The sequence below is a fragment of the Triticum urartu genome, chromosome 3 (assembly GCF_003073215.2).
Source record: "Triticum urartu cultivar G1812 chromosome 3, Tu2.1, whole genome shotgun sequence".
NCBI classification, from domain to species: domain Eukaryota; kingdom Viridiplantae; phylum Streptophyta; class Magnoliopsida; order Poales; family Poaceae; genus Triticum; species Triticum urartu.
This window is the reverse complement of record NC_053024.1, coordinates 669,441,978-669,456,354: the sequence shown is the minus strand read 5'-3', so window position 1 is coordinate 669,456,354 and position 14,377 is coordinate 669,441,978. Positions and strand designations below refer to the sequence as shown.

The window sequence follows — 14,377 nt, the reverse complement described above, 5'->3', positions numbered from 1 at the left end:
ATCATAAGATACAAAAACATGTGAAGACTTGCGAGGGGGTGAGGAGGGGGGGGGCACTCAGGCCATGTGGCTGATGCCGGGCTAGGAGCGGAAGGAGGTGCCTTTTGTTCCTTCCACTGTGGTTGTGCATTGTGAAGTCGACGGTTGGCGGTGACTCGGGGCATGGATGCGGGGGGGGGGGGGGGGGGGGGGGGGGGGGGGGGGGGGGGGGGGGGGGGGGGGGGGGGCTCGGATGGCGGTCGGTGTGGTGGCTTTCTGGCAGGCCCCATGATGATAGTGGTGGCCAAGCTACTTTGTTGTCTGGATGGCTAGGGGCGTAGAGGTGGGTGGTTCGGGCACATTTTTTGTCCTTGAAGTGGTGTTGCCCAGATCCTGAAATGTAGGGCGGTTCTCGCTGAGACTGGTCTGGGTATCTCATGGTGTCATGGTGAGCTGCCGAGCAAAACCTTTGCACTTTGGCGCCCATGGCGACGACATTTGCGGTTGCCTTTATTTTCTAGAAGATGTCGTCGTGGTCTTCTCTCGGTGACAGAGTCTCCGGGTGAATTGAGTCTCGTCGATACAGAAGGCCGACACAGCAAGAGACCAAGAGTGCCACACAAAGATCACCCAGCACCGAAGCGTCACATGTGACGCCAAGCTAGTTAACCTTACTTTAGGGGTTGCTGAGAAATCCTGAGATACTCTGAGTTGACTCTTTCAGTGCATGCTGCGTACGTCAAGGGTGATGCGCATGGCCGTGCACCCACCCACCCAACACAATTCCCATGGCTCTAGTAGCTTCTCGTCCAACAACTGCTCGGCTTGATCTGCGCTATATAAACAACGAGAACGAAGCTATGTACGCACACTTGCAAATTGAGAATCAAGGGCTTGAGGCTTAAGAGAGCACACAAGTACGCAGTAGAGGAAATAGGAGTAGTTTACAAGCGGCAAATAGGAAGAGATCGATCCAAGACGATGGCCGGCGAAGGAGACGACGTCAAGCTGCTGGGCGCGGCGGTGAGCCCGTTCGCGGTCCGCGTGCGAATGGCGCTGCACCTCAAGGGCGTGAGCTACCAGTACCTGGAGCAGGACCTGTTCGACAAGGGTGAGCTCCTCCTCGCCACCAACCCGGTGCTCAAGAAGGTCCCCGTGCTCATCCACGCCGGCAGGCCCGTCTGCGAGTCGCTCGCCATCGTCGAGTACGTCGACGAGGTCTGGGCTGACGGCGCCTCGCTCCTCCCTGCCGACCATTACGGCCGCGCCGTAGCCCGCTTCTGGGCCGCCTACATTGATGACAAGCTGTTCCCCGCATGGATAAGCATCTTACGTGCCGCCACGGAGGAGGACAGAACCGAGAAGCTCGAGGACGCGCTCGCGGTGGTCGGGCCCATGGAGGACGCCCTCGTCCAATGCTCTGGTGGGAAGGACTTCTTCGCCGGCGACTCCGTCGGGTACCTCGACCTTGCGCTCGGGTGCAACCTCTTCTGGTTCAAGGCGTTGCGAGAGATGTTCGGCGTGACGGTCATCGACGCCAGCAAGACTCCGCGCTTGGCCACCTGGGCTGAGAGGTTCGAGCAGACGGAGGCAGGGAAGGAGGCGGCCCCGCCCATGAAGAGTATGGTTGAGCACGCCGGGAAGCTGCGGGCTATGTGGGCTGCTGCTGCGGCTACCAAGTAATAATTTAGTGGCAAGCTCGGAGGAGTTTCTTGATTCGCTTGGCCTCGAGTTGGGTTTTGTTTGTCTATAAAGGTGGTCAATAATTTTTTTAAATTAGTTTACTTATTATTAAAGATTTTTAAATTTTACTTTTCTGCATTGTGATCTGTCCAGTATGCAATAAAATGACCATTTATATTTGTAAAGTTGTGGCTGAGCAACCCACTAACTTGTTCAGGAGTATAGTACAGCATTATAAAATGTTACAATAGAACAATGGGAGAATCTACATCATGTTCATGTCTTTTGAGAATATTTTGTATGTTCATCGTGGCCGACGGTCCTCATGTCGTCCCCTCCTCCAGTCTCCAGTCTCCTAAGTATGCAATTAAATGATCATTTATTTTGATATGCAAAAGTGTCTTCCTGGTGTGAGTGTGATGCAACATACCAGGAAAACCACCGTTTTCAAGTCTTTTGAGATTTTTATTGGATTTCCACAAGTTTGTTCTGTAGGATGGAAGCCCAGAGGCAAAAACATGCTTTGTTCATTATGCACTGTTGATAAATGCAAGAGGAAGAAGACTTCGATACCCTAAATATTTGGATGTAGTTTTCAATTACTGTAAAAGTGCTTTATTAGAGTTTGCACTATTTTTTTGAGAACATCTAAATATTAAGTACTGTATGGTCAATTTAGATTCGGAATTTAGTTTCCACATCTATGTGCGGCACACGATAGTTCAGTGTACTAATAATGCTATAAATATTGTTGGGTTTTTGGAATAAGCTGAAATACCCAGCTTCTTCTAGAAGTCAACAAAAGAACTGGCCCTTACTAGGATTAGCCGACTGCCATTAGACATCAGCTTACATTTCCAACAAGGCAACAACTTAGTTTGTTTCCAAACATTTCCTTGATACATTTCCACTCTTTACTGGTAAGCTTTCAATGGTCTATTGGTACCCCAAGATATCTAAAGGGGAGTTTACCAACCTCTCATCAGTATAATTTTTTATAAATAATTTTATTCCAGTTTGGCACGTCCAAAGCAGGATAAATCATTCTTGTAAAAAAATTATCTTAGGACCAGAGAGTTATTCGAAAAGTCAAAGACTCAATTTCATATTGACTGCCATGTCCATATCGTGTTCCATGGAAATGATAGTGTTATCAACATATTGTAGAATAGAAACTTCTCCATCCACTGGATGAGGATTAAACCACACGCAATGCTATTCATACGTACATGTTTTACAAAAGTTTGCGTACTAATTCAATCTGAAAACGGTTAGCAAAAATCATGAAAGTACGATGATCCAAATGACTTGGTACAAAGAGTTTTCTTAGGGAAGTGTATGTAGTAATAATATTCTCGCTAGTCTCCTACCTAGCCATATTCTTTGCCCTTGCAATGAGGACTGCCAATATATTTGCAACTACTATGTTTGAAATTGTTGGGGACAAACAATCCTCCGACACCAAACCTTTATGAGTTTGGAAATAGTGACCAACATCATCATTTACTTTTATCCCAACACTATCACCTTCAACTAGAGTTTGTTAGAGTATAGCAGTGTAGCTCATGTATTGTCTCTGATGCAAAAAAAATAAAAGTTGAAAGTTGAAACTGGAAGCTTTTTTTCTCTCTCAAGTTTGAGCACGTACATCCACGCGCTTATGGGCCCTATCTTCTATTTTTCGCCAAAGAAAGTTTCACTTTCTATTTTTCGCCAAAAAAGGTTTCGCTTTCTGCATGTTAGTTTTCTTTTTCTTTCTCAAAGACAGTACAAACGCAAACGCTCATATATACATGTATACACTCATCCTTATGAACGCACACATGCACATCCTACCCCCACGAGCACCTCTGAGAGATTAAGCTGACATATCATCTTAAGATTTTATAAAGTTATCGTAGGCGTCTTGTAGTTGACGAAAACGGCTCCTCCACCTGAACGCGCATCATCAAAAATTCTTAAATAAATTTAGAATAAATGCAAACATCAGGATTTAAACTCTGATGGAACGAGGATACCACTGTACTTCTAAACATCCAAGCATTTCAGCGCAGCGATGTGTGCTTGCTCCGGGCTCCCGCTGACCGGGTCAGTGGACGTAGCAAGAGAAGAATGACTCGCAGGGCATATGCGGCACAAAGTTCGTCTCTAACTTTGAAGCGTCACATGTGACGCCGAGCTACCAGTCAACCTTCCGGCTTTCGGTGATTAAGAAATCCTAGGATGCTCGCGTACCTGCACCTACCATGAAATGAATACGTCAACGGTGACGCAGCTACCCTTCCAGCAGCTGTTCAGCTTGATTTGCGTTATATAAACAACCAGAACGAAGCTAATATACTACGTACACTTTCAAACTGAGTTAAGAGCACATACATACACAGCAGAGCAAACTGTTTACGGTCGAGCACCAAGTAGCAAATAGTAGCAAGGAAGAGATCGATCCAAGACGATGGCCGGTGAAGGAGATGTGAAGCTGCTGGGCACGGTGGTGAGCCCGTTCGCGGTCCGCGTGCGCATGGCCCTGCATCTCAAGGGCGTGAGCTACGAGTACCTGGAACAGGACCTCTTCGACAAGGGCGAGCTCCTCCTCGCCTCCAACCCGGTGCACAAGAAGGTCCCCGTGCTCATCCACGCCGGCAGGCCCGTCTGCGAGTCGCTCGCCATCGTCGAGTACGTCGACGAGGTCTGGGCCGGCGCAGCCTCGCTCCTCCCGGCGGACCCCTACGGCCGCGCCGTCGCCCGCTTCTGGGCCGCCTACCTCGACGATAAGCTGTTCCCCGCGTGGATAGGCATCCTACGCGCCGCCACGGAGGAGGACAGAGCCGAGAAGCTCGACGCCGCGCTCGCGGTGGTCGAGCCCATGGAGGACGCCCTCGTGCAGTGCTCTGGTGGGAAAGACTACTTCGCCGGCGACTCCGTCGGGTACCTTGACATCGCGCTCGGATGCAACCTCTTCTGGTTCGAGGCGCTCCATGAGATGTTCGGCGTGACGGTCATCGACGCAGGTAGGACTCCGTGCTTGGCCACCTGGGCTGAGAGGTTCGTGGAGACGGAGGCGGCCAAGAAGGCTGCCCCGCCCATGAAGAGCATGGTGGACTACGCCGGGAAGCTGCGGAGTATGTGGGCTGCCGCTGCCGCCGCTGCCAAGTAATTAAGTGGCTATAGCTCGGAGGAGCGTCTTGATTCGATCAGCATCAAATTGCGTTCTGTTTGTTTAAAGGTTGCAATCGTCAGTGTCGTCGCTTTCCCCCCTTTAGGATTTGACACCATTCATCTCTTTTTAGTTAGTTTACCTAAAGATTTGTGAATTTCTTTTTCTGCATTGTGTGGCGGATATGTCCAGTAGTACGGTGTTGGAAATATGAGCAATTTACCAAATAATTTTGCTAATGAAATACTAGATAAAGCATGACTAATATATGAAATATAAAGCAAGTCATGCAATCTGACAAAGAGAAGATAAACATCGTCTGCATATATGAACTTGTGCTAAACACATCTAGAACAGATACTAGATGAAGCTGCTTATGTGACATAGAATCTAACATATGTAGGACAGAAACTAGAGGCGAGAACTGTAGCAGGACTCCTAACAGAAGGAACAAGAATACGTACGGGACAGCAGCAGCGGAAGCACTGGACTTGGGGTCGACATCCTCTCCAGCCATGTCGTCGATGAGGTTGTCGATGTCGGGGAAGAAGTCGTCGTCGGGGAAGTAGTCGTCGGAGTCCGTGATGAAGAAGTCAGTAGTCGCGCGGAGCGCTTCCCAAAAACTTTATCACCCTTCTCGCGTACAGGACTCAAAGTGGTGCGGTTTCGGAGGCCTACTGTCCCGATTTGCGATGCACGCCGCAAGCCGGGATGAGGAAGACTGCAGCAGCTCAGAGAATGGAACCGGTGATGAGAGGAAGAAGAAGTTCTGGTGCGTCTCTCTGGGAGGAGCGACCTCCCTTTTATAGGCGCAAGAGAAGGAGGCGAGAGGGCAGCGACAGGAGGCGAAACGAAGAGACGGAGACGAAGCGAACAGCCAGCAGCCGAAGAGCTGCACCGTTCGCATTCGTAGTCCACTTTCGCAAAAATGTTTCCAGCTTCTGTGTGACCTTTCGTATACCCGTAGTGCGTGGCAAAAATTTAGATATCGGCTCGGCTCATTCCCGCAACCCGCGGCGCGTCATGACGAGGCGTGGCGTGGCGAGGCGGGCGGCGGAGGAGGAACGCGCGTGGATATCCCTCTTGTTCTAATGCTCGTACAAGTGGGGAAAGAACCTCCCTTATAAGAAGGTCCAACTCCCACTCAACTAGCAATGTGGGACTAAACTTTAGTAGTATCCCTTGCCTTGCACAAATGGGCTAAGTGGGCCTCTAGGATTTATTAGGAATTTCTGAAATAGTTATTGGGCTGCCCAAAATAGACTAAATTCCAGCAATCCCCCACCAGATCCCAGAGGCACACAGAAATTTGCCTTTGGTTCCAAAACACTGTTTTATATACCGGTACTGCAGTGGAGACTGTTAAGTTGAATTTCCACCTAGAACTCTATGCTACACTAGTAAGCAACTTGAACAGTGGAATGGGCCTTGAACTGCAAGTTTTCTGTGAATCTAGCTTCACATAAAGCCTTGACCGATACGTGGCTACCGGGGATCTTCCCCGCGGGTGGAGCTTATGCGTCATACTCCGTGACCTTTCATGAGTTTACTAGAGAGAACCCTACTCTCATAGATTGCGACGTTTGACAATCAGATTCATATAGGTGTGTTCTTCAAAAGATGTTCTGCAGGATAACATCTCTGCTTAAATAAGCCACTTAGAACACATTAAGATATACATCAACCTGCCATGCAGATTATGAGAGTATTGCATCTTCATGGAGTGGTATTTTGAATAGTAAGGATACTCTCCTCTCAGTTGACCATAAGCTTGTCTTCCACATCTAATTCACGGGATCTTCGATCACAAAGAATAGGTTACCACTGTGAACAACTCTTATTGTGGGTCTCATACCCATCTCCCTCGATGCATTATCTATCACATTACGTGATAGACCCTTAGTAAAAGGATCTGCCAGATTTTTAGACGTTTGGATATAATCCAACGCAATAACTCCGGAGTTTTTCATTTTCCTGACAGACTTTAACCTTCTCTGAACGTGTCTTGATGACTTCATGTTATCCTTTGAACTGCTCACTTTCGTGATCACAGTTTGATTGTCGCAGTTCATAAGGACACCCGGTACAGGTTTCTCAACAACCGGCAAGTCATTCAAGAGCCGGCGAAGCCAATCTGCTTCAACCGTAGCTGTATCTAGTGTTGTGAGTTCTGCTTCCATTGTTGACCTCGTTAAGATGGTCTGCTTGCAAGACTTCCAAGAAACAGCGCCTCCTCCATGAGTGAATACATAACCGCTCGTGGCCTTTATCTCATCAGCATCTGAGATCCAGTTTGAGTCACTATACCCTTCAAGCACCTTTGGATGCCCGGTGTAGTGAATTCCATAATTTGCAGTGCCTTTCAAATAACGCAAAACTCTTTCTAGATCTTTCCAATGCACATCTCCTGGTTTTGAAACAAACCGACTCAGTTTGCTAACAGCAAAAGAGATGTCAGGTCTTGTAGCACTGGCTAAGTACATAAGCGAGCCAATAATCTGAGAATACTTCAATTGGTCTCTAGCAATTCTTCGATTCTTTCGAAGCAACACACTAGCATCATCGTGAGATTGAAGCAAAGTAATCCCACCATCATCATCTCTCAACAACTTGATGTTCAGAATGACATCAGCCACTCCTAAATCCTTCATCTCAAAACAACGAGATAGGAAATCCTTGACCTGCTTAATGACTTTCAGATTTGTTCCGAAAATCAGTATGTCATCAACATACAAGCACAGGATAACTTCCTCGCCCCCACCATGGCGATAGTACACACATTTGTCAGCTTCGTTCACAACAAAGCCTGCAGCTGTTAAAATTCTTTCAAACTTCTCATGCCACTGTTTGGGTGCTTGCTTAAGTCCGTACAAAGACTTCAGCAATTTGCACACTTTCCCTTCCTGACCATCTAGTACAAACCCATCTGGTTGTTCCATATAAATTTCCTCGTCCAACTCTCCATTTAGGAAAGCAGTCTTAACATCCATTTGATGAACGAGAAGACCATGAGAGGCAGCTAGTGAAAGTAGAACTCGAATAGTGGTCAGTCGAGCCACAGGTGAGTAAGTATCAAAGAAGTCTTCACCTTCCTTTTGGGTATAACCCTTAGCCACGAGCCGAGCTTTGTACTTTTCAATAGTACCATCAGGCCTAAGCTTCTTTTTGAATACCCATTTGCATCCTATAAGTTTGCACCCATAAGGACGATCAGTTATCTCCCAAGTTTCATTTGCCAAGATGGAATCCATCTCGCTACGAACCACTTCCTTCCAGTAGTCAGCATCTTCAGATGCATAGGCCTCTGAAATAGAACTGGGAGTGTCATCTATGAGATACACAAGAAAATCATCACCAAAGGACTTTGCAGTCCTCTGTCTCTTGCTCCTGGTAGGAACTTCATTGTTCTCCTCCACAGGACTTTCGAAGTGTTCCATTGAAATGGTAGGTTCGGTAATTGTAATTGGTTCCTGATTCGATGAACTAGGCATCTCCTGATTAGATGATGTAGCCATATCATTCATGGGAAAGATATCTTCAAAGAAAGTCGCATCATTCGACTCCATGATCGTACCGACATGCATGTTAGGTACCTCAGATTTTACAACCAAGAATCTATAGCCAATGCTATGAAAAGCATATCCCAGGAAACACAATCCACAGTCTTTGGTCCAAGCTTCCGCTTCTTTGGAATTGGAACATTGACTTTCGCCAAACAACCCCATGTTCGCAGATAAGAGAGTTTTAACCTTTAATGGAGTTATCTCTTTGTTCTTTGTGGGCACTCGGTTCAGGACATGACATGCTGTCAATATCGCCTCCCCCCACCATGCCTTGGAGAGACCCGATGTATCTAACATGGCGTTAACCAAATCAGTTAGAGTACGGTTCTTTCTTTCGGCCACCCCATTTGACTGAGGTGAGTAGGGAGGAGTCCTCTCATGGATTATACCATGTTCCGCACAAAAAGCATCAAACTCATTGGAAAAATACTCTCCACCACGGTCGGACCTAAGCCTCTTGATTTTTCGATCAAGTTGGTTTTCCACTTCAGCTTTGTAGATCTTGAAAAAGTTCAAAGCCTCATCCTTAGATTTCAGAAGATACACACGGCAGTATCTAGTGGAGTCATCAATTAACGTCATGAAATATTTCTTTCCACCTTTTGTCAACACACCATTCATTTCACATAGATTTGAATGTATGAGCTCTAGTGGTGCAAGATTTCTTATTTCCGCAGTCGTGTGAGACTTACGAGGTTGCTTAGCTTGCACACACACTTGACACTTAGATCCCTTGACGGTGGTGAAACTAGGGATTAAGTTCAAATTTGCTAGTCGCGACATGCAACCAAAGTTAACACGACAAAGACGTGAATGCCACACATTGGATTCACTATTGTTGCAAATATGATTAACAACTTTATTGCAAACGTCTGATAAAGATAAACGAAACAAGCCTCCTCACTCATAGCCTTTACCAACAAAGGTTCCATACTTGGATATTACAAATTTATTCGACTCAAAGACAAGCTTGTAGCCATCTCTACACAGAAGAGATCCGCTAACAAGATTTTTATTGACGGGGGGGACATAATGCTCGTTCTTCAGCCACACGATCTTCCCCGAAGTAAACTTCAGATCGACCGTGCCAACACCACGAACAGAAGCACTTGAACCGTTGCCCATCAGCACGGTTGAAGTCCCTGCGGTCTGATAAGATGAAAACATGGAAATATCACCGCAGACATGCACATTAGCACCCGTGTCAATCAACCAGTCAGGAGAATGACATACTGAAAGAATAGTGGGAAATATACCATACCCAGCATCCTTCATGTCAGTGTCTCCAATGACAACATTAGCGGTCTTGCCGCCTTTCCCAGGATGACGCTTTTCAAAGCGATTAGGGCAACTAGGAGCCCAATGATCAGGATTCCCACACACATGACAAGCACCTTTCTTCTTGCCATTCTTCTTCTTGAAGTTCGTGTGTTGCACAGCCTTGTTCTTCCCATCAAAGTTTGCTTTACCATCAAACTTGCCCTTGTTCTTGAACTTGTGGGGCTGGAAGTTCTGCTTCTGTACCACATTGGCACTAGATCCTCCCTCAATACCTCGAGCACGTGTGTCCTTTGCTCTCGCCTTTTCTTCCACATCAAGAGTGCCAATGAGATCCGGGACGGAAAACTCCTGCCTCTTATGCTTCAGCAAGGTAGCAAGGTTCCTCCACGAAGGAGGAAGCTTAGTGATGATACCTCCGGCAACAAACTTGTCCGGTAGCATACAACTGAAGTGCTCAAGTTCTCTAGCAAATGACTGTATCTCATGAGCTTGCTCAACCACGGAGCTCTCTTCAGTCATCCTGTAATCATAGAATTGCTCCATGATGTACAGCTCAGTGCCAGCATCCGAGACCCCAAACTTGGCCTCGAGTGCATCCCACATATCTTTTCCATTATCAATTGACGCATAAGCATCAACTATGTTCTCACCAAGAACACTCAAGAGAGCAGCCTTAAATAGAGTATCCATTTTCTGAAAGGCTTGTGCCTGTTGAGCATCAAGCTCCCCTTCAGGTTTGCCAAGAGTGGCATCATAGCAACTCATGGTTTGAAACAATAAGACTACTCTCACGCGCCACCTCTTATAGTGGATACCCTCAAACATAGGAGGTCTCATGGAAGCAGCAAAACCACTTGGTGTAAATTGCCTATAATAAGGTTTTTGTATTGTTGGAAATATGAGCAATTTACCAAATAATTTTGCTAATGGAAATACTAGATAAAGCATGACTAATATAGGAAATATAAAGCAAGTCATGCAATCTGACAGAGAGAAGATAAACATCGTCTGCATATATGAACTTGTGCTAAACACATCTAGAACAGATACTAGATGAAGCTGCTTATGTGACATAGAACCTAACATATGTAGGGCAGAAACTAGAGGCGAGAACTGTAGCAGGACTCCTAACAGAAGGAACAAGAATACGTACGGGACAGCAACAGCGGAAGCACTGGACTTGGGGTCGACATCCTCTCCAGCCATGTCGTCGATGAGGTTGTCGACGTCGGGGAAGAAGTCGTCGGAGTCCGTGATGAAGAAGTCAGTAGTCGCGCGGAGCGCTCCCCAAAAATCTTATCACCCTTCTCCCGTACAGGACTCAAAGTGGTGCGGTTTCGGAGGCCTACTGTCCCGACTTGCGGTGCACACCGCAAGCCGGGATGAGGAAGACTGCAGCAGCTCAGAGAATGGAACCGGTGGCGAGAGGAAGAAGATGTTCTGGTGCGTCTCTCTGGGAGGAGCGACCTCCCTTTTATAGGCGCAAGAGAAGGAGGCGAGAGGGCAGCGACGGGAGGCGAAACGAAGAGACGGAGACGAAGCGAACAGCCAGCAGCCGAAGAGCTGCACCATTCGCATTCGTACTCCACTTTCGCAAAAATCTTTCCAGCTTCCGTGTGACCTTTCGTATACCCGTAGTGCGTGGCAAAAATTTAGATATCGGCTTGACTCATTCCCGCAACCCGTGGTGCGTCGTGACGAGGCGTGGCGTGGTGAGGCGGGCGGCGGAGGAGGAGCGCGTGTGGATATCCCTCTTGTTCTAATGCTCGTACAAGTGGGGAAAGAACCTCCCTTATAAGGAGGTCCAACTCCCACTCAACTAGCAATGTGGGACTAAACTTTAGTAGTATCCCTTGCCTTGCACAAATGGGCTAAGTGGGCCTCTAGGATTTATTAGGAATTTCTGAAATAGTTATTGGGATGTCCAAAATAGACTAAATTCCAGCATACGGTAGGAGGAAAACCATCGTGTTTAAGTCTTGATATTTTTGTATGTCCAAGTCTATGTCTAAAAAGTGCAAGTTTAGTTCAGTGAAATATCACATTTTCATTTTTATGGTGAAAAAAATGGAGCTTTGTGTGCTTAACTTTTTTCTTTTAGAATGGTTGCACCTAAACAGGTCAAGTTACTGCGATATTGAACAATCTGCTAGTCTCTTCGATCATATCCCGCAAATTTACACGAGTAGTTCGAAGATTATATGTAAAGTTTCATATTCAAGGTGTATGCAGAATTTTTGTGTAATGAATATAGATGATCACATGGTAGTTAGGTGGTTCAAGATTATATGGTCAATTTTGATTCGGATTTCAGTTTCCACATCCGTGTGCAGCACATGGGTGTGCAGTGTACTAATAATAGTACCATCAAATCAGCAATCTCATTTGCTGTGCACAACTGACCAAATTTATGGCCAATAATATGTTTCATTCCACCAAGAATCATGACAGTTACAAAGAAGCATTTTAATCCAGGTTCAATTTGAGCATTCTCCCTCCTTGTTAACTTCAGCTTTGACACCAAGTCACCCAAGATAACTCTGAACTAAACTGATGAATAATCTCATTTTAGGTGCATCAGATTTAGCTGGCAGATTGGTCATGGGGCATCGTGTACTTCATGTCCTTCCTTACACTTGATGTCAGTACATTAGTAGAAAAAGGGCCATTTGTCCCGGTTCGTAAGGCCCATTTGTCCCGGTTGAGGAACCGGGACTAAAGGGTCGGTACTAAAGTCCTACACCTTTAGTCCCGGTTCTTACACCAACCGGGACAGATGGGGCTCCACGTGGCCACTGCGGCTTGCCCTGGCAGGGGCCTTTTGTCCCAGTTGGTAGCACCAACCGGGACCAACAAGCTACCACGCGTCAGCAGTTCAGTGGCTAGGTGAAAGGATCGATATAGTTGACTAGAGGGGGGGGGTGAATAGGCAACTAACAATTTTTAACTTTTCTTTACCAAATTAAAATTTGCATCAAAGTAGGTTGTCTAGACATGCAACTATGTGAGCAACCTATATGATGCAATACCAACAAGCACACAAGCAAGCAAGGGAAATAACACAAATGAGCTTGCACAAGGAAAGGTACGAGATAACCAAGAGTGGAGCCGATGGAGACGAGGATGTGTTACCGAAGTTCCTTCCTTTTGAGGGGAAGTACGTCTCCGTTGGAGCGGTGTGGAGGCACAATGCTCCCCAAGAAGCCACTAGGGCCACCGTATTCTCCTCACACCCTCACACAATGCGAGATGCCGTAATTCCACTATTGGTGCCCTTGGAGGCGGCGACCGAACCTTTACAAACAAGGTTGGGGCAATCTCCACAACTTAATCGGAGGCTCCCAACAACACCACGAAGGTTCACCACAATGGAATATGGCTCCGCGGTGACCTCAACCATCTAGAGTGCTCAAACACCCAAGAGTAACAAGATCCGCTAGGGATTAGTGGGGGAATCAAATTTCTCTTGGTGGAAGTGTAGATCGGGGCCTTCTCAACCAATCCCGAGCAAATCAACAAGTTTGATTGGCTAGGGAGAGAGATCGGGCGAAAATGGAGCTTGGAGCATTAATGGAGCTTTGGGGGAAGAGGTGAGTCAACGATGAAGAAGAGGACCCTCTTTTATACAAGGGGAAAAAATCCAACCGTTACCCCCAAAACAGCCCCGCAGAGGGCGGTACTACCACAGGGGGCAGCGGTACTACCGCTAGGCCCAGCGGTACTACCGCCCCCTCGCGGTACTGCCGTGCAGTCTAGGAGGGCTAAAGAAGGAGCATGAAACAGGCCCAGTGGGGAACTGCCGCGGTGGTAGGCGGTACTACCGCTCCTACTGCCGCTGCTAAGTGCCGCACAACCCGACACGAGAGGCGAACCCCCTCGAGTCGACGCGGTAGGAGCCCGGTACCGCAGCGGTACTGCGGTTGAGGACCCACAAGCGGTACTACCGCTGGGTACCGCGGTACTACCGCTTGGACCAAAGAAAGCTCATAACGCAGGGAAAGAGACCTCCATCGACGCGGGAATGCTCAGAGGGTGCGAAAAGGAAGTGTACGTGATGATTCCACACTAGCCTTACCAAAGCAGACCCCCTCTTGATAGTACGGTGACTCCTACGAGACAAGACCACCAAACTAGAAACGAAAGAGCTCCACCGTCTTGAATAAAAACTCCGAGGGGAAAGAATTGTCTTGTGCCAAAGGATGAATCTTTCAAAAGCTCAAAGCACATGATTAGTCTGCAAAAGTATTGTCATCAATCACCAAAACACCTTAGGGATAAATATGCCCTTACAATCTCCCCCTTTTTGGTGGATGATGACAATACGGGATTTTCACAAAGGGGGCAAAATGTAAGACATAAGCAAACCCCACATCTCTAAAATATAGACGGGCTCCCCCTAGATGTGTGCTATCTTAGGAAAGTGCTTTGGACTGCACGACACACATACTAGGATCAACACTCCCTCTATATTTTATAGACAAAGCATATCTTGCAACAAATAAGGCTAACACTAAGCAGGATATTAGATAAGAGCAAAGCATAACTAGCACAAGATAAGCTAAGCTCAAAAAGATGCGATAGAGTGCATATGTCTTACACCATATGAAGGATAAGTCTCACGAGCACACCCAAACCAACACACGAAAGGTTCAAACACGAGAAAGGAGATAGCGAGAAAGACATGCAAGACAACCACGCCACAAACACATGCTCGCAA

The 14,377-nt window shown here is 47.0% G+C and overlaps 2 protein-coding genes across 2 annotated transcripts; both read left to right on the top strand.

The window, feature by feature from the left end:
* Positions 1 to 863: 863 nt before the first annotated feature.
* Positions 864 to 1,839, top strand: LOC125545795 (probable glutathione S-transferase GSTU6). Its single transcript, XM_048709834.1, has one exon. It carries the CDS (start codon positions 961 to 963, stop codon positions 1,660 to 1,662), a length of 702 nt encoding a protein of 233 aa, XP_048565791.1. The 5' UTR covers positions 864 to 960; the 3' UTR covers positions 1,663 to 1,839.
* Positions 1,840 to 4,010: 2,171 nt separating this feature from the next.
* On the top strand, positions 4,011 to 4,943 carry LOC125545794 (probable glutathione S-transferase GSTU6). The gene has a single exon (XM_048709833.1). The coding sequence runs from the start codon at positions 4,115 to 4,117 to the stop codon at positions 4,814 to 4,816; it is 702 nt and encodes a 233-aa protein (XP_048565790.1). The 5' UTR covers positions 4,011 to 4,114; the 3' UTR covers positions 4,817 to 4,943.
* The last annotated feature ends 9,434 nt before the right edge of the window (positions 4,944 to 14,377 follow it).

Coding starts and splice junctions, on each gene's coding strand:
- LOC125545795 (XM_048709834.1), top strand. CDS start 961: ATGGCCGGCGAAGGAGACGACGTCAAGCTGCTGGGCGCGGCGGTGAGC.
- LOC125545794 (XM_048709833.1), top strand. CDS start 4,115: ATGGCCGGTGAAGGAGATGTGAAGCTGCTGGGCACGGTGGTGAGCCCG.